At 39.0% G+C, this 20,508-nt stretch overlaps 1 protein-coding gene across 24 annotated transcripts in view; it reads right to left on the reverse strand.

The window, feature by feature from the left end:
- The window catches only part of ICA1 (islet cell autoantigen 1), a 150,366-nt gene that overhangs the window by 79,417 nt on the left and 50,441 nt on the right, over positions 1-20,508 (reverse strand). Inside the window, exon 7 of one of the 24 annotated variants that reach the window (XM_045052418.1) lies at positions 1,900-6,000. The exons of 22 other annotated variants lie outside the window; for them this stretch is intronic. In XM_045052418.1, the coding sequence (XP_044908353.1) occupies positions 5,938-6,000 (63 nt within the window). In that variant the 3' untranslated portion in view covers positions 1,900-5,937. Of the gene's footprint in view, positions 1-1,899; positions 6,103-20,508 lie in introns of those variants that run through there. One more of the 24 variants, XM_045052419.1, reaches the window with a different exon arrangement.

Genomic DNA, 20,508 nt, shown 5'->3' on the forward strand with positions numbered 1-20,508 from the left:
TTATCTTTGCCAAATGGCTACTCAGTTGTCTCAGTATCATTTGTTAAGAAGTTCATTTTCGCACCAGTGATTTGAGATACTATCTTTATCATAATGCTAAAGTCCCATATGTACTTGGGTTTATTTTATTCTTATTTTCTATTTTATTCCACTGGTCTGTCTGCCCATTCATGTGCCAGCACCATACTTTTTAAAAAGAAACTTTAGTAAACATGTCTGGTAGGCTAGTTCCCCTTTGAAGCATTTCTTTTTTAGTATTTTCCTAGCTATTCTTATATGTTTATTTTTCCCATATGAAATTTACTATCAGCTTAGTATTTCCATTGGGTTGTTTTACATTATAAATTAACTTGTGGTTAACTGACATCTTTATTATGTAAGTATTCTTATCCAAAAGTAAAGGGTAGCCTCTGTTTGGTCAAGTCTACTTTTATGTCTTTCAGAGATGTTTTACAGTTCTCCTTATAAAAATTTTACATATTTCATGTTAAATTTATTCTTAGGTATTTTACCTTCTTTTTAAAAGGTTTTTTTTCTTTGTACATTCTTTTGTAGCCTTCTGCTACTTTATTCATTATTTTGATTTTGCCATTGAGTCTTCAGAACTTTCTAAGTCCATGATGATATTCTCTGCATATAAAGATAGTTTCACTTCTCCGCTTTTATGCCTCTCATTGGTTTCTCTTGTCTACTTGCATTGGCTAATACCTCTAGTACAATGTTAAATGGTAGTGAGATAGTGGGAAATCTTGCTTTGCTTCCAATCTTAATAGAAGAAATATTACTAGTGTTTCCCCACTAAGCTGGCTTTAAGACTAAGGCATATTTATATTTGATCACATATCTATTCAGAAAATATTAATCAATTCCTTTTCTTTAAATAACTGTCAGAAATGAATGCTGAAAAAAAAAGAAATGAATGTTCAATATGTAAAAGGTTTTTGGAATCTATGAAGATAATCATATGATTTTCTTCCTCAGATTAATATGGTATATTAAATTCCTGGATTTCCTCACCTAAAACCATTTCTTGCATTCCTGGAATAAATCCAATCTGGTCATAGTGTATTATTTTCTTCATGTAGGATCACGATCTATTCTCTAATATTCTACTTAGAAAATCTGCATTAATATTCATAAGTGATACTGGTCTATAACTTTTTGTACTGTTTTCATCAGGTTTAGGTACGGATATATAGTTGCCTAATAAAAAAAATTCAGGAATTTTCCTCCATTCATAATTCTGGTGAATAACTTCTGTAGCACTGGGACTTATTTGGTCTTGGACGGTGTGGCAGGATTTCCCTGCAAAACATTATGGGTCTGGTGCTTTTCTTATGAGGTAGTTCATTGATAACTTTCTCTATTTCTTCTAAAGAATTTTTCTGTATAAGCTTTCCAAATGGGATGAATTTTGATAAACTATTTCCCTATGAAATTATCTATTTCATTTAGGTTTTCAAATTTGCAAAGAACTACATTTAGGTTCTTATGATATTTCCAAATTCTTCTGATTCAATAGTTATTTCCCTTTGTTATTTTTTTTTTTGAATTTATTTATTTTTGAGGGAGAGACAGAGACAGAGCATAAGCGGGGTAGGAGCAGAGAGATAGAGGGAGACACAGAATCCCAAGTAGGCTTCAGGCTCTGAGCTTTCAGCACAGAGCCCAATGCAGCATTCAAACCCACAAACCATAAGATCACGACTGAGCTGAAGTCAGATACTTAACGAACTGAGCCACCCAGACACCCTTCCCCCTTTGTTATTTCTTGTTTGTGTACTTTCTCCCTTTTCCCCTTGAGTTAGCTAATGGTGTATTTAAATAATTTATTCATTAGATTTACTATTTCTTCTGTTTTATGCCTCAATTTATATGTTATTTTTATCATTTCTTTCCTTTTGCTTTATTCTGGTTTATTTCTTATTCTTTTTCTAGATTTTTAAGTTGAGACTTTAATTCATTTATTGTCATCTTTAATTTTTATTAAGTGTTTAAGGCTTTCAATATTCCTTTGATCATTGCTTTATACATACCCCAGATTCTGGTGTGTGGCATTTTTCATTATGATTTTCAGAAATTCTCTAATTTCAATTTACGTAGGATCTTTTTTTAGTCAATCTTTCAGATGCACTTAAGAAGAAGGTATATTTCTTATTATCTGGCTATAAAGATGATATATACCCTTATTGATTATGCTATCTAGATTGTCTAGATCTTCAATATCTTTTTTTTTTTTTTTTGGTCTATTTGTCTTATACTGAGAGTGGTACATTAAATTCTTCTATTAGGAGGTGTTTCTTCTGGTGTCTCCCCTGCATCTCTTGTACTTTTTGCTTTATAAAAGTTGCTGTGTTATAATTTAGTACATAGATATTCATAAATATTATCCCTTCATTGTAAATTGTGGCTTTTAGCACTAAAAGGTATTTTTTTATTTAATGCTTTTAAAATCCTATATCTCTGATATCAATATTGCTACATCTGATTTTTGTTATTTCTATTTGGTTGTTATATCTTTGCTTATTCCTTTTTTGTTTGTTTTTTAGCCTTTCTTAATTTTATTTTGGATACAGCCTATTTGGTTGAATCTTGCTTAGTGAGTTCAGCTGAAAATTTCTCTTTTTAATAAGTGAGTTAAGCCCATCAACATTTATGGGCTTAAGACTGACATGAAAAGGCTGACATGTTTGGGTCTCAATTCTGTCATATTTTGGCTTATAATCAATAGGAGAATTACATTTTATTTTATGTTTTATTTTTCTATTGTGTATTAGTTCTTTAACTTGATTTGATTTTTTAGCTTAGTGAAAGTACTCTATATTATACTCTAATGGTGTATCTATGATATTATACTTTTGTTAAAACCTATATAATCAATAACACAAAGAGTGAATCCTAATTTACTACAGACTTTGCTTGACAACGCATTCATGCTGACTCATTAATTATGTACCACACTGATATGGTATATTGATCGTGAGAAAGACTATGTGTGTGGTAGAGGGAGGAGGTATGTGGGAATTCTCTGTACTTTTGGGTTAATTTTACTATGAACCTATATCATGGGCATTAAAAAAATGTACCTGTGGGGTGAATAAAACAGAGATGATAAAGATGAAAGAAGAATGATACAAACTATGTTTCAGATTCTTTAAAAAATTATGTCTACCATTTTCCAACCACAGTAAAAAAGAAGGAAGAGGAAGAGGAGGAGTAAAAGGAGGAAGAGGAAGAGGGGAAAAAATGGAGTCTTCCTATTCAGACTGAGCATGAACCAACCTTATGGAGATTTATAACTTTAGATAAGCTGTCAGTTCACCAGCTGACTAACTGGCATTTGCACTGAAAAGCTGGAAAGCTGTGTCCACCTGGGGGGTGGTGGCAAGTAAATTCCAATCCAGTCTTTTGCTATACTAGGCTCTGGAAAACATTCCTTTATAGTCTACTAAAGTATTTCAATATGGTTTTAAGTTGTGCTGAACAATGGATTATCAATTGTGTTCTCCACCAGGTGTTGGCAAAGAGTAAACTCAAATAATAAAGGCATCTGCACCACTGTCCAGGCTTCTTGAGCACAGCTGGTCCCTACCTTACCAGCCCAGAAACAAGAAGCTGTAGTCTTTAAGGAACTGATATGTGGAGTGCAGCTCACAATGCTGCCTCTCTCATTTCTTTCCCTTTTGGCTTTTAGTTAATAAAATCAATTAAGATTATACTAGAAAGAAAGCATCACTTTGTCTCATGCTGGGGGAGAAGCCCCTTAGTTTAACACATACGTTATTAAACATTTTGTGGAAAATGTTATGAAAGAAAACTAATTGTTCTTGCCCCTACTTGATAAAATTTCATCTTAGACAATATACTAATGAGTCAATTAAAGCCAGCTTTTCAATAATGCCACACTTCCTTTTAGAACTTTTCCTTTTTGGTTGCTTGTTTGAAATGCAAACTCAACAAATATATTTACAATCCTCCCCCTTCCCCCACTGACCTTCCGCAATAGAGTACTGTTCCCTGTTATATTCGTAAAGTTATTCTGAATTAATACATCAATATTTTCATATCAAATTTTATATTACCATGAATCTCTTTGGAGCTACTAATCCATATGTGTGAACAGGCAATTATGGTGCAATACAGTGATAACAATAAATGCAAATTCAACAAATATACATAGCAACAAATCAAGAGCCTGAAGGCACATTAGCTGACATAAACTACCTCTATCTTTGAGGCATGGATGCACCTTGAAGAATGAATAGTTAGAAAGTAAAGAGATTTCTGTAAAAATCATGCTAATTAATTTCAATAACACTACACTTCAAATTTATAAAACATTTGTGGATCAGGGTTTTTTTTTCCTTCTTAAACTACCAAATTGCCTATAGTCTATTTAAGGGACTGTTGGGGAACACACTGTTTTTTGGGAATTAAGCTAAAAACCAGCCTGTTTAGGGTTCATAGGTCTCGGGCTATGAGCACAAAAGGTAGGCAAAATTCAAAACAATGACCAAAAGGAACCACAGAATTTAAGAATAGAAGCAGAGGTGGATTTATATGAAACCAAGAAAGCTTGAGTTTCAGGGCCCCTTCTAAGACCTTGTACCTGATTTCGTATTTTTTTTTCCTAGAGAGAGATCCAAACATGTAAGCCTAGGCTTATAAAACTTGGATCTGCCCTGAATGGAAGTACAGTCCTTAGAAATCACTAAGATGGACTGTCTGATTTTTTTACAGATGAAGAAACTGAGGCCCTGAAAGGAAAACATGCTGAGGTCAAAGTGTGGATGTTTATCATTAATTAAAAGTCAGCTTTCCCTTGTATTCCCTGTAGGAAAGACGGCATTGTGCTACTTGGTTACCCTGCAATTACTGTCCTTGCCAGGCCCACAGGCTTCTTCAGAGGGGATCTGCCCCACCCACAGCCTCTGCTGAAGGAGAAACCCTAGCTTATTCCCTGAGGAGTGGCTTTGTGGTTTACCCTGTGACCCTGTCCCTCACCCCCACCTCCATTCCATCAACACAACTGATTAGACCTGGGGTTGTCATCTGACCCAAGGGAGTCATTCCATCTGGGTCAATGACCTGTGAGGTCATCTGGTATAAAGAGCTCTGCTCAAACATAAAAGACATTGATGAACTAGCCCAATCAAATTCTTTATCCTGGAAATTTGAACTGGGGAATATGGAAAGAAATAATTAGCAGTGGAGAACTAAATAAGACCCAGACTCAGACAGTGGCTAGGAATCCATGAGTTCTGTCTGATGACAGAGAGAGGAGATCAGCCAATTTTCAAATCCCGAGGTGCCCTCCAGTTCTAGAGCCTTTGAGGTCTAGTTGCATTGTTCTCCCCGAAAGGCCTGGCATGGTACCTCCAACATCTGCCTTATTTCCAAGTTCCTCCTCATTCCTATCCCCACTGACTACCACTCCTCAGATAGCATCCCATCCTTGTGTAAAGTGCCATATCAGCAAAAACTCAATTCCATGTTTTTGAAAGCCTTTATAGCAAAAAAAGAAAGGGAAACAACATTGAAAGTGATGTCTGATTTCATCTTTGAGGAGAAACTGCTTCTTTGTTTTCAGGAAAAGCACTTTAATAGGTCTTAGACTATACAGAAGCAAAGCCAAGAACATTGTGGAAAGGAGGCACACGTGAGGGAAAAGGCAGAGCCAAACAGCCCTGCATTATAAAATACATGCTAATCTTCCTAGCAGGTGAATTGCCTCTTCAAGGCTGTCTTCCTTTAGACAATAACACTTTAATCTTCTCTGTGAACCTCACCGTGGAGCAAGATGGGCCACTGGCAATCCTAGGTGAGAGACCCTCTGGGTATGAAGGAGTCATCCTCCAGAAGTAGACTGTGAAAGTACTTGGGTGATGAAACACTGATACATTACGAGTCACACATCTGTATTATAATTCTCTTCCATTACAGGATGACAAAGGGATGGCTTGCAGAAAGTGGTCTGGCAGACTGGAGGCTGAGAGCTGACTGAAGATACAAGTAACAGTCACAGTAGAATTGAGGAACACAGCATTCTTGAAAGATTCTTAAGAATGACTGAGCAGGGACTCCTGAGAATGTCCTCTATCTCTAGAAAAAGTAGGAAATGGGCTTGGAACATAATTATTTGATTGTTAAAGTGAAGCATAACCATTGTATTCTAGAAATGTATGGGACACCTGGGTTTCATGGATTTCCAAGAACCTCACAATGCAGTAAGTAATTATAATCATCACCTACTGTTACCTGGAGAGTTTTAGCTATGAATAAATGCATGTATATATAAGGGATTCTAAATACATTTGCTGTAAGCATCTTTGCTGTAGACATCTTTGCCACAAACATTTTTTGCTGCAATCTTGTTCACTGCATAGCTAATTGGTCATAAGCCATTTGTCATGAAAGATAAAAAAATAACCATTCGGCAGTTTGATTTTATTTCTCCATTGATGCAGTATTCCCATTTTTATATTATATAAATCTTAGTCCTCACAATGGTCTGTACAGTAGAGCAGAGTTTTGAACCCACATTTCCCATAAACTTTGGAATATCTATCACTGGATATTTGACAAGATGCCAAGAACAGCAGAGTAAAAGGCTTTCACAATGCAATACAAAGCTCAATTACATATACACATCCTAGTATTTGGAAACTGATACTTCTGCAAAGAAAGGAAGAAATTTTAGCAAAAAAAAAAAAAGTGAGATGCTAAATGAGGAGGCAAATCAACAAGCACAAAAAAGAAGGAAGTATAATACTATGAACACTATGAATGACTTTGAAGACAAGTGCTCAGGGACAATCCACAAGATAAAATCAGACATTTGTGCAGGGTTGCCATACATCTACAGCAAATATTCTGAATGTGTTCAAATATGGTGTTTCATGATGAAATCTTTTTAATTTTGTTATTCATTTTTCATGTTTCATTATGTCCTTTTTACTAATGTATATAAAGATTATTGCTTGTGGCAAAGATACCTATAACAAAGATGCTTATAGCAAAAATACCTAGGAACCCTTTCTATATACATTTTCATTATGTCCCTCTTTTATTTTTCATGATTTATCTTTTATGACAAAACTGCCTTGTGACCAGTTAGTTACGTAGTGAAAATACTTGTGGGGGTGCCTGGGTGGCTCAGTCAGTTGAGCTCAGTCAGTTGAGCATCTGACTTCAGCTCAGGACAGGACCTCGCAGATCGTGGGTTCAAGCCCTCTCTCTCTGTCCCTCCCCTACTTGTGCTTGGTCTCTTTCTCTCTCTCAAAAAAAAATAAACAATAAAAAAATTTTTTTATTGTTTATTTTTTTTAATGTTTATTTATCTTTGAGAGGGAGACAGAGACAGAGACAGAGACAGCATGAGCCTGGGAGGGGCAGAGAGAGAGGGAGACACAGAATCCGAAGCAGGCTCCAGGCTCTGAGCTGTCAGCACAGAGCCCGACACTGGGCTCAAAGCCATGAACCAGGAGGTCATGACTTGAGCTGAAGTCAGACGCTTAACCAACTGAGCCACCCAGGTGCCCCCCCCCCAAAAAAAATTTTTTAATAAAAAAAAAAGAAAATATTTGTTACAAAAATGCTTGTAGCAAAGATGATGTCTATGGCAAAGATGCCTTTAGCAAACATACCAGACATATATAACAATTAAGTACATGCATCAATGTTTTTTATTATTGTTTTAAACAAGATCAGACACTGATTCAAAAAGAACTAAATAATTAAGAAAGTTGGCTAATTTCAATGGGTCTACGAAGTTCTTTCCAGTTTCCTGGTCATTCTCAGCATGTTGCCCCTAACATTAACTGGTACACTTCGTGGTCCCAAGAAGGCTGAGGCACTTCCAAGGGTCACATCCAGACATGGTAATATACAGATAAATACAGAAGTGATCTTTTTCTGAGTATCCTTCTTAGGAGCAAGGACACTTTTCCCATAAGGCTTGCAGCAACCTAATCAACTTCCTCTCACCTTTCACAAGCCAGAATTGGGTTACCTATATATATTCTAAAACTAGTTACAGAGGATGGAATTTTCAAGACCATCTAAGACAGCCTCCAATGTGTTCTCCAACTTGTACACAGATCAGAATCACCTGGAGGATCTTATTAAAATACAGGTTGCTGAACCCCACTGCCCAGATTTCTGATTCAATAGGTGTAAGGTAGGTTTCAAGAATCTGCATTTCTAACAAGTTCCTAGGTCATGCTAACGCAGTTGGTTGGGGAGCACACCTGGAGAACTACTATCTTAGAGTAAGTAGGGGTAGTTAGGCAATTCACCAAAAATGTCTGCTGTAAGATATAGCTTTATCAGAAGAGTACTGCATATATTCCGGAATAACATTTCTATGAATCTTCTTTTTGAAAATTAAAGTTTCTGTAAGTTGTGCATGTGACAAACAATACTGATTGTGGTGTACCACAAGCCAAAATATGGAAGTAGAATACAAGCTAATGGCCTAGGGCAGAAAATGTGGTTTGAGTAAATGTCACCCATTGTCACAAACATCCACCCATCCTGCCCTACACACTGTGCTACTCCACACCCCTTCTCTTGCATACTTCTACTGTTTCAAGGATGTGGCAGTATCAACTAACTACCTGCTGAAGTGGTGTTGACCTCAGGCCATCTCTTGGCAGAGGAGACAATATGAGTGTAAGAAACAGCTCATTGTTTGGAGGAAACTAAGCCAAGCAGCTTGATGCTTTTGCAGCATAAAATATGGGGCTGGAAGTGGTGTAAGGCAAGGCCCTCGATTTGGACAAGAACAAAACCACAGAGGGCTTTGTGGGATGCTGAGGAGCTTGAACTCAGTCCTGTGGCCTCAGCAGCCACTGAACAGAGAGGTGATGTGGTTAGATTTTGGTTTCATTTAGATCACACTGGTTGTGTGGAAGGCAGACTTGAAGCAGGGAGGCATAGTGGAGACTGGTAGTCCAGACCGGTATCAGTCACAAGATCTGAAGGAGAGCTGAGACAGTAGGCTTACAGAAGACACAGATCTGGGAAATATTTAGAAGATCAAAATCTACAAATCTGGTGATCTGTTAGATACAGAAGGTACAAGAAAGTACGGTACCCAGATATTTCTTAGACTTTAAGCCTCCGTGAGAATAAAGAAGTGAATTATTATGGGCGTGGTGGTAAAGGGTGGTGATACAGGGGCACAGGGAGATGAAATCATTCTTTGATGTCCTGTGTTTAAAGTGCTGGTCCCTCTCTACATGAGAGTTGGGCATATTTGGGTGGGTTTGAGGGAGAGGACTATACTAGAGATAAATATTTTGGAATCAACTGTAGTTAAATCAGGAGCATGAACAGATCACTCAGGAAAAGCATGAAAGTTAAGAAGACTATTTAGCTAAGGATGTGACCCTGGGAAAGTCCAACATTCACATGGCCTGCAAAGGAACAGGTGGCAATGAAAGACAGCAAAGTTCTGAGGAAGACTAGGGTATAGAATATCAGAGTCAAGGTCACAGAGCTTGAAGCAGGAAGGAGTGGTTAACATTGTAAAACGGTAGAGAGGAAGTTCTTTAAAGTCTGAAAAACATTTGACAGGATTTGGATTTTGGGAAGGCACAAACATTCCAGGAGAGTATCTGGGCTGAATTATAAGAATAGGTAAGTGGAGATTTTTTTTTTTTTTTTAAACAGTTTTGATGAGAAGGGCATGGAAAGAAAGCAGGGAGTACTCTTTGAAGTAGGGGGCATGGTCATGGGCTCAAGGTGAGGGTGAAGGATTCAGTTGAGGCGGGTTATGAAGGTTTGGGATAGGCAGGAGAGGTAACTATCCTTTAGATGTTCTCAGAGAATTGACCCTGTCTGTACCTGAGGTTCTTTTGTTTTCTAGAGCTTTTGCAATCACCGATTCAGTGGCACATAATGTGAGTGCCAATGGATGTCAGGAAGATACCTTTGAAAAATGTTTAAAGGAGCTCATAGGTATATGCGGCCGAGTGTATTTTGCACAAATGGCGACAGCAATATTTTCAGTCCTAAATGGGAGAGACTTTGTAACTAACTGCCTTAATGAACAGAATGAGGAAATGATGCTATATGACTCCAAGACAGGAGGCAATGCAGCTTCCAACTTGCTCTTGATGTGGGGTTGCTACCACGCTGTCAGGAAGCCCCAACTGCCCACATGTCTAGTGGTTGATGCTGGCTGCTGGCTAGGTTCCAAGGGCAAGCATCCCGAGAAAAAGAGCCAGTTTGAAGCTGTATTGTCCTTTGCCTTGGAAGTCACAAGGGGTCATTTCTGTGCCCTGTCTGAATTCCTGACCCACAGAACCTGTGAACATGATAAATGGCTGTTTCATTCTACTAAGTTTTGGAGTAATTTACTCAGCCATAGTAACTGAAATAGCATCCAAATATCCATTCAAGTGAGCAGGAATATTAGGGAGAAACAAGATATTCCTGTATCCCAGACATAGTCCAATATGGAGGTTATTGTTCTGATCCCTCTCGAATTCAAGATAATAATTTCACATACTTCCTAAATTTGAGCTTAAATGTACCCTAAATGTCTATGCCTAAGCCATTACTTTATCTCTAAAATGCGATAAAGGGTTTTGTTTTGTTTGTTTTTGCTATTTCTGTATTCATAGTAATTAGTATTTTATCACATCTAAATAGCTTTCCAGTGTGCTAGCCTACTTTCAAAAATAATTTATTGAGTCTCTATACTACCTTTTCCTATCCATGGGCATTAACTTAGACATACCCACACAGAGGGTTTATTTTTAAAGCAAGCCTTACCTCTGTAAAAAATAACAGAGCTGAAACATTTTTCAGATCATTAAAGAGAAAAAATAATTAAAATCCTCTCAGTAATTTCCAAGAAATAGCCAAGCAACATCTGAGAAAACACATGTACATAAAACTGTATTTTACAACACTGACCATGATTTCTATTTAATTTCTATTTTCATATTCTGGAGCTCAAATGCAGAAAATTGAGATAATCATGTTTTTTAGTCTTAGGGACATTATTTCTTTTCTAGTTTAGACTGAGTACATTAAAATTAAAGGAAAAAAATACAAGATACTTTTTTTGCACTACTGAGTAAATACTGAGAAATCTTATCAGCATACTTTCTCCTCCCTTACACCAACCTTGACTTCACCAGAAACTCCCTACCTCCAAAATCGCCAATTAAATTTCATACTCTTTGATTACAGCTTCCTATCCTTGGGACTCACTTTCTCAGAAATCCCCAGTATAATAGCCTAGGTTTCATTCTCACTGATAGTTCAGATCCACTAACCTCCTTCCTCATTTTCCTCCTCATCTAGCTTGTACTCTGTGGGCACCATCTCTTTGGCTGATATCATCAGCATTTCTCATGTCCACTCTCATTTCTCATGTCACATTTCTCATGTGACATTTCTCATGTCACAACTGCCTGGAAAACTCCATCAATGGATGGATCTAATCACCCACCTTCTCATGTCTGTGCCTGCAGTAACTTGTATGCTGCTGAAGAAAAGTCACCCATGGCGCAGAGTGGTATTATCCTATAAGTGTGTGAGTGCCAATACAAGTATCCCAAATGGTGCCTGTGTGGGACTTAAAATACATCCCTTCCTCAAGACACTTCACTTCTCTGTCAGGAAGCTGGGGTGATAGCTCAGTTTTTTAAGAACAAGATACTTTACTGCCCTCTGCCAGTAACCTGTCATAATATATATACAAACCTATGCTTATGATGTGAATAGCGCCCCTCTTGGGCATGACAACTTTGTACAATGCACAACCTACAGAGCTATACATGATGGCCCTGATGACTACTTTCAACTAGGCATTCAAGAGACTGAATGTTTCTTTAGTCAAATACGTCATGCTTGTCCTATCTTCTCAAACCCAACTCTTCTTTTTTCCCTTTATTCTCAGGGGATGTATATTTCTGATACTTCAAGGAGAAAACTGGAGCCATGATATGGGAACTTCCTAATTTTCCTACAATCAGATCCACTGTCTTCCCACCATTTCTTTCCCCTCTCTCCCCCTCTCTTTCTCTCTCCTCTTTCTACCAAAGACCACTCTCATTGTGTGGGCTCTGTATTCTAATCCTTCTAGTCTTCTAGGTGAGGACCCACCAGCACTACAATGGCCCTTTCTCTTCATTATCTTTAACTCGGTATTCCATCTCCCTCCCATTACTCATCTGTAGTCGGACAAGCTTTAGTGTCTCCTATCAGGAAAAATCAGGCTCAAGCTTCTTCCACACTCTACTTCTCATCCAATCTTCTCAAAAAGAGATTTCTCCATGTCATATCTCCCTTTTCCTCATATCCATACATGAACACTTACTCAATAATCCTATAAAATGGATTTGGCTGATGCTATATCTGGAAACCTTTTATTCATATTGATACTTAATGTAACAGTGGGGAAATTTAGAGTTGACAGATTCTTCCTTTGAAACACTTTCTTTTTTTTTTCTTTTTGGTTGCCATGATACCAAATAATCTTGCTTTTTCTTTATTTCATTGGTGTCTCCCACACTTAACCCTTAAATGCTGAAATTCTAGTCCTTTTTCTCTTCGTATTCTAAACCCTCTCCTAGGGGATCTCATCATTTCTCATGCATTATCAGTCTCAGATACCAACAATTCCTAAATGTATCTCACCTAGTCCTCTTTGTGGAGCTCCAAAATGAAATACACAACCTCTCTTGAGAGTCTCTCACACTCAACTCCTACATAATGTACTCAAAGAATAAATTACTGTTCTTATGCCCGAACTTGCCTTTCATCCTGTCTTCCTTGGTTCAGTAAAGGCTACCTCTTTCCACTATGCTAGATATGTAGGGCCCATCTTTGACTCTTCTTCTCTCTCCATAGGTAAGCCTTCACCAACTTCTGTCCATGCTAACACCAAAGCAGATCTTAAATGCCCCAACTTTTCCTCACATTGATTATTGCTGCCCTTGTCCAAACCACCGTCATTAGTCACCTTAACGCTACATTAATATTTTCCTTCAATCCGTGTTTGCCCTCCACTCCCTTCCTCACCCATTTCTTAGTACACTTTCAAAAATACAGCAGAGTAACCATTTAAAAACACAAATCTGTTATTTTTCACTCCCTCCCCTCATTTTTAAATAGCTTTTCAGTGTACTTAAACTTAAATTCTGAGACTATTACCTATTCTACAAAGTCCACCATGTCCTGCCTCCTGCCCTTCACTGACTATCCTCCCACAACCTAGATCTCTTTCCTCCCAGCCCCTTTTCACCTCAGGACTTTCCTGCATGCTGTTATTTTCACACAGAGCTCACCCTTGAAACTTCTGGCTGTCACCACTGCATCCCTCAAGCTCCAAACTAAAATCAGGAACCCTACACAGAGAAGCCTGCTCTCCCTTTCCTATCTTAATGAGGTCCCAGTTATACTCCCATAGCAAACTATAATTTTCTCTCACAGATAATGTCACAATTTTTAGTTATGTCTTCCTCAGTATGAAATATTTATTGTGTGTCTATCTCCCTATTGCTTACGTGAGGGCAGAGATTGTGGCTTTTTTGCTCAGCACTGTAACCCTGGTGCTGTGCACATTGTAGTGGTTCAAAACTTTTGTTAAATGAGTGAATGCTAACACCTAATGGCACCTGTAAATTGAAGTACTGCTCTTCTTCTTCCCTTATTGCAATGAGTCAAGTAACCATATTAACGGGAGCCTGTTAAGAATAAGGTAGCCAGCTTGTCCAGTTTATATAAAATAGCACGTGGTAATGGGATAGTCAGATACCCAGGAAATGCCCTGAATGTTACATGTTCGTATTTACACATTTATATCTATCACTTACATTAATCTATGATTTCTTTTCTTTAAATTGCTGTCTCCTTTTAAGCTGTGTGCCCTCAAGGTTGCCTAGCACCACGTGTGCTCAATGGGAGGAAACTCACACATGCTTGGAGAATGAGTTACATCAAGTTGAGGATGGAAACTTCCAAAGCACCAGAAGCAAGCACAGAGAAACCCCAGGATTGTTTTCGAACAATGAAGAAAATGCAGAAAACTGGCCAAATGCCGTGGGATACAGAGGTGCTGACTGGTGGGGAGAGCTGCTGAATTCAAGTATCCACTACTGATGTAGCTCACCGCTTCCAACTGTGGTTTAATCATGTAAAGACAGGCAGGAAAAATGCTGGAAGCAGATACATTGCTGGTTATGAACATGCCTGTGTGTTCTCATACTCCTGTGCTTGCACGCTCTCACTCTCGCTCTCTCTCTCTCATACACACACTTCTCCAAAACCTGGTAGTGCCTCTAGGAGGCAGTCACCATAATGCTGTTTTTCCTTGTTCTTGACCCCCCAAAATAAACAGCCTGGGGCACCTGGGTGGCTCAGTCGGTTAAGCATCTGACTTCAACTCAGGTCATGATCTCACGGTTTGTGAGTTCGAGCCCCGTGTTGGGCTCTGTGCTGACAGCTCAAAGCCTGGAGCCTGCTTCAGATTCTGTGTGTCCCTCTCTCTCTCTGCCACTCCACTGCTTGTGTTCTCTCTCTCTCTCTCTCTCTCTCTCTCTCAAAACTAAATAAACATCAAAAAAAATTTTTAATAAAAAATAAACAGATCCTTAGTATCTATGAGTAACTTCAAGCTTATTTCCTACTATTTCCCAGGCAGAAAGCTTGGCTGGTGAAGTCAGTCTCATGACCAGCTCTCTACCAAGTCATGCTCTGGCTGAAAGGAGCACTAGACCTGGAGTCCACCAGGCAAGAGTCTCTGTGCCAGTTCTAGCAGGCTCTCCAGCACAACCACGCGTAAATCAAACTCTGGGAGCCTCTACCTTCCTCCTTATGACGTCTCTCTCGTGGCACATGAGATATGACTTATAAAATGAAAGGTGAAAAAAACGGAACACTCTGAGTGTGAGTAGTTATTATTAGAGATTGTTCCCTCCTATGGCTTATGAATTTTAATTTGGATATAAATATATTCAGTTTAGAATAAAGTGGTAAGTTCACCCAATTTAGATGGGACTTCATGTACCCTTACGCAGTTCTGAAGGGACAGGAATCTAAGGAATGCCATACAGGGACCATAGTACTCATCTGAATGCCAAGCAACCCAGCAGATTTTCTCTTACAAGTGTATGTCTTATCTCCCCACCTAAACTGTAAAACTGAGGAGGGGATGATTTTATATCTCTGTTCTATTTTCCATAGCATCCAATACAACAGGCACATTCAATAGTTGCTCACTGAAGCAATGGAAGGAAGATCAAAGAATGAAACGTAAGCCTAGAGTTTCTGTTGACAGTAGATTATCTTTGAAGTGAGTGCTCTTTTTGCAAATGTAACTTTTTGCTCCTCAATCAAAGCAAAATGGTAAAAATCCACAAATATTGCCACAGAGAAGGCAAACATCTAGGAACTCACATGTCTTTTTAAAAATCTGATTTTTTTTCTTGATCAACATTCCCATCAATTTTTTAGCTACTGTTCATCACAGAAGGGTCAGTCTGCTTCTCTGGGGGCCTCTTTCTAGGAGACTCAGGGGAACCAGAATCCTGACCAGTGTTTCAAGGAAAAACTCTGCCTTTACAGAAGGCACAACATTAGATGTTAAAGGATAAGGCAGACCTTGCTGACTCGTTTCAAAGGAAGATAATGAGGAACAGCAAGGTTGTAAAGTGCTTTTGAAAAAAAAGAATTATTCTCCCAGTGACAAGGGATTCTCAATTAATGCACAAACAGGCATATAAAAATGCTTGAGAGAACAAATGAAAAAGGAACGATATTTTTTACTGAAGCAGTGGGAGAAAATAAATAAATAAAGAGTACCGAAGGGAGTCACAAAGCAGATCTCATTTAAGGTCCTTGTATTGGGCTTCTATCTGGAGGAAGCATGCACATTTCATTACTAAGATAGAAACAACATAGGTAAGGTTGATAGCGTACTTAACCTCTTTGGTTTAGATGCAGAAGGCTTTTCAGACTTCTTTACGAGACGTAACTGTCATGTGGACGGATGTACACTTCTATCTGAAGAGGACCCAACAAGATCACCTATTGGCTCCTGCATCTAAAACATCCAAATTAGTCTACCTCTTACTGCTTTAAAATCTACAGAAAAAGGAAGATGTTTTTCAGTTCCCTTAGGATTCTTCCCACATTAACAGTTATTCCTTCAGGATCTCTACTGCCAAGTAGTGCTGCAACCTGGTCTGTTTACAGAACTTCCAGTTTAACTGCAAGGAAGTGTGGGCCAGCACTGGATGGACAACATGGGCAAGGTCACAGAGAACATGGAGAAGGGGGAGGTTAACAGAGAAGCAGAAGAGATCCTTGAGCAGAGATTCAGCGTGACAAGACCATCAAGACCACTAGAGAAGGTGTTATTTAGTATAAGAGTCTGGGTGAGGGGTTTGGGGGGAGGGAGAGGAATGTGAAAGGGGCAAGCAAAAGAGCAGAAGTGACATCTGCTAGGAGGTCTTTCATTAAAGCCCCAGGCGATGGAAATCCAAGACTAGGGTGTTTTCAACAAGAAGCAAGAGGAGGAGACCAAGGCAAGGAGCATTCTGAAGGACGTCTCAGTGGGCTGTATATGATGGCTGACTGGATAACAAGAGTGACGGTAAGGAATGTGTCAGGTTTTGAGTCTTGAATCTAGAAGACTGGTAGGGCCATCAACAAAGCCAAGTAAGTTGTAAAAATAAGAGGCTTATGTGAGGAGGAGACAGGACATGGAGAGAAGGCAATGTCATGTCAAGTGGATTGTGGCCTGTGAGGAGACCCACAGTCTTAGATTTCTTAGGGTGTCCTGTTATCATAAGTGAGAAATCAGGCCTAAAGGGAGAGGTCCAGCAATCAATACCTAGAACATGGAGTGGCATCTGTGATACCGGATTAGCTCACTTAAAGAATTGTGAGGACAGTGAAAAGAGGTTAGAGGATCTGATGAAGATTTTGAGGGACACTCTGCTAGTCAGCTTGAGAAAGAAAAGGCACCTGTTATTGAAATGGAAGGAAGGAGAAAGGAAATTTTCTGGAAGAAACAGAACAGCGAATAGCTGAGAAATCATTTCCTCCCTATTTTGGGACTATGGTATAGCTCACTATACTGGTGTTGTCATTTATGTGTCTGCCTCTCTTCCAGCATGGTAGTAAACACTAAAGGCAGAATGTGGTCTACCTCACTGCCTGCTTAGGAGTTTGCAAGGAGACTGCCTCTCAAGCCTGTCTTTGCTCCAAATAGGACAGGCTGCATCCAAGTAAAGCAGTGCAGCTGATGAGGCAGGGTGGAATTTCGCTCCCCTGGATATCCCTGGGCTCTTGGGGTGTGGAGAGGAAGAAATCTAGAAGATCTCACATGACCTTTAGAAGGAAAAGGAAGGTGACTGAGGGCGCAGGTTGGTGAGCTTACCAGGGAGTGGCCCTAGGTTGGAGGCCAAATTGGAGCCTAAGGTAATCTGAGTTACCATTAGGGTGATTCATCAAGGGAAGGTGGCTGAAGCTCCTAGAAGATTGCCAAAGAAGAGAAAGAGATGGCTTATCCCAGCCACAGGCTTCAGGGACAGAACATGCAAGTATAGACTGGCTATCCTGCAGCAAAGACAAGAAAGGAGCCTGGGGATTAAGGGTGGCTTCAAGGACACCATCTTCTCTGCCCACCTCCAGGACATAGCCCAATGTCCTCCAGGGAGAAGAAGTAGGATGGAATTCTGAAAGATCATCCAAAAAGAGACTACTTAAACTAGTGCTAGCAGGAAGACAAATTTTTAATAAACTCAGCATTTAAACTGAAACGAGAGAGAATATTTAACTTCCTTTAACTGAACAAGTCTAGAAGTCCCCACCATGCATGGGCAGAAAGAAAACACTTCCAATCTAGAAAATAAGGCGGTGTGCATGTAGATGTGACCTGAGAAAATTTATAATCCCTTGCTCCCCAGCCCAGCCACATTCTGTGTGGCAATGAGAAAGTTATTTAACCTCTTTAAGCTTCAAAATCCTTGTCTGTCAAGAGGGAATCATGATAATGAGCCTATTTATGCAAAATGCTGGCACATGATAAATCTTTAATAATGTATTTACAAATTTTGTTATTTCTACTATTACATTCAACTTCAAAGTTTCATTTGTCCTATTCAAGAATGGCTGAACATTTGTCAAGAAATGCCAAGGTACTATATTCCTGACAGTCTTCCTTTATAATTTCACAGCCTCTCACGCATGGCCATAAATGTCATTCTACAACAAACGAGAATTACTGTTTTCATACCATCCCTGACTCGTTCTCAACATCTTGGTACTCGCTACAGAAAGTACCTCACAGCCAGGACATTATTTCTTATGAATAATGTTAGCCCTAACAAACCACAGAGTAAAACGATGGCAGTGTTACAGAACCTGGTGATGAAGCCTTCTCTGTCTTAGGATGATCTTGTCCCAAGAGGATGGACCAGTTCCAGGCATTAGATAAACCACATGAACCAGGAAGGATGTAGAGGGGGGAGATTTACTTGTGATGCTGCATTTTTTTAACATGCATATCAGGGCACTAACAGTGCCAGATTGCTCCTGGAAAGTTCCCTGTGTTGAACATGTATAAATGAATTCTCAGAATTGTTTGCCATGTGCCCACAAAGCAGCATGATCTTGAGGAATCAATTCTAGATATTAACTAACCTGAGGCTCCATTCTAGCTTTTTCAGTTTTCTGAGTCAGCCTGGAGAACACTGAGGGGAATTTAATGGAAATAGGAGAAAATATTTAATTAGCAAGATTAATACTAATTGTAGATGAGCAAAGTAAGCATATTTGAGTGTCTGTGGTATACAAATCTCCAGGCTCTAGGGTTTAAGAAAACATATATGGTGATTGCCAAAAAGCACAATAATGCTTAATATAGTAGAATCCCTGGGGGAATCAAGTGGTTTCATTTAACTGACTTTTCCATATAATTCAAGTTTCCTCTATTTTTTAAAAATACTTTAAAAATAAGAAATCTTCATCTATGAAACACTTGTCCTTTTGAATGTCTATCTTGTTGAAAGAGCAAAATCACCTTTTTTGATGGATCAGTCATCATTATGAGCATCAGCTATCCCACAGTGGTGCTCTGGGAAAATAAATGTCAAGATGTGGTCAAGGATTCCCCAGCAAGAGAATCACCTTGGGAGCTCACTGAAAATCAGAGCCCTGGGCCCCACCCTAGGCCTCCTGAATCAGAATCCTTAGGTGGGACTCAGGGTTCTCTGTGTCCAACTTGATTCTCAGAAGATTCTTATGCTCAACATGGGCCACAGAGGCCCTGACTCAGGGTCGGTTGTATGTGTGTCCTTCACTGGAAACATCGCATGGCCTGCTATCTACCTGTGCCTATTTGCTGTAGGGCCTTGGATACTTTCTTCTTAGGAGTCAAAATCTTTCCATACTGTACTGGTTTTAAACCTACAGGCTGATATGCACAGGAGCCTTGGAGAGAATGCTGGCCTTTGTGATGTCTACTCTCCATCCATGAGCCTTACAGCATTTGTTCAGACATTGGGCTCTGAGCTTAAAGTATATTGCTATGGATTCAGGCACCTGACCCCAAGGAACCCATGCTGAACACCAGTCATTTCCCTTCAAAAGTGCACTTAGAGAGCAAGGTACAACAGAAGTACTAAATGCTGAATACAGAAATGTGACTAGATTAGAAGACAAATTGACAGGTTGCCTTGGTGAGAAGAAAAACTCCAAATACTCTTTAAGAGTACTAGTATAATAAGTCTTTGGGGTCAGAAAAAAATGAGAACAGAGGATGCAGAATGTGCTGGAAGATGTGGCTGCTACTTTAATGCAAAACTGGTCTCCTCCCCCCCAAAAACATTTTCTCTCACTACACACAGGGATCCACTTATTGGATTAGCAAGAACTTGGGGCAGAAATGGTAGAAGGAGCATTAATTTTTTGGATTCAGAGGACCTGGGTCCAAATTCCAATTCATATAAGTAGCCAAAGGTAAGTCAGACTCTGCCTTTTCCGTCTTAGCTTAGAAACAGGACAATGAATTCATGCCCTCGCTGAACTGCTGCTGTCTAGCTTTAATGAAGTAATGAATATGAAACAGCTTTTTAAACTGAAGAGCATTTTACAAATATTTAATCAGAAATATTCCGCATTGTGTACATATTTAAGTGGCTGCTACATCTATCTGTATGGCAGAATGCTAAGAAAAACTCGAGGCTGGGAAAAAATTCAAATATGTTAATTATCTCATATAAATAAAGTGATCATATTGTTCAGTGTAGACTTAAATATCGGCTGTGCTTTTGTACTAGAAAAAAGATATCTTTAAAATGAGCAGTATTTTGACTTTTGCACAACTCATGTTTAACATTCTCTTAAAATACGTTGTTCTTAATCGAATAGGTGAAAAAGTTGATTAAGTCTTTTATTTTATTCTCAAAACACTCTTTCCTAGCATCAACTTCTTAATGTTTACTTTACTTACATGATGTATTAGCTGAAATTGTAGAATGG

The sequence above is a fragment of the Felis catus genome, chromosome A2 (assembly GCF_018350175.1).
Source record: "Felis catus isolate Fca126 chromosome A2, F.catus_Fca126_mat1.0, whole genome shotgun sequence".
In the NCBI taxonomy this organism is placed as follows: Eukaryota; Metazoa; Chordata; class Mammalia; order Carnivora; family Felidae; genus Felis; species Felis catus.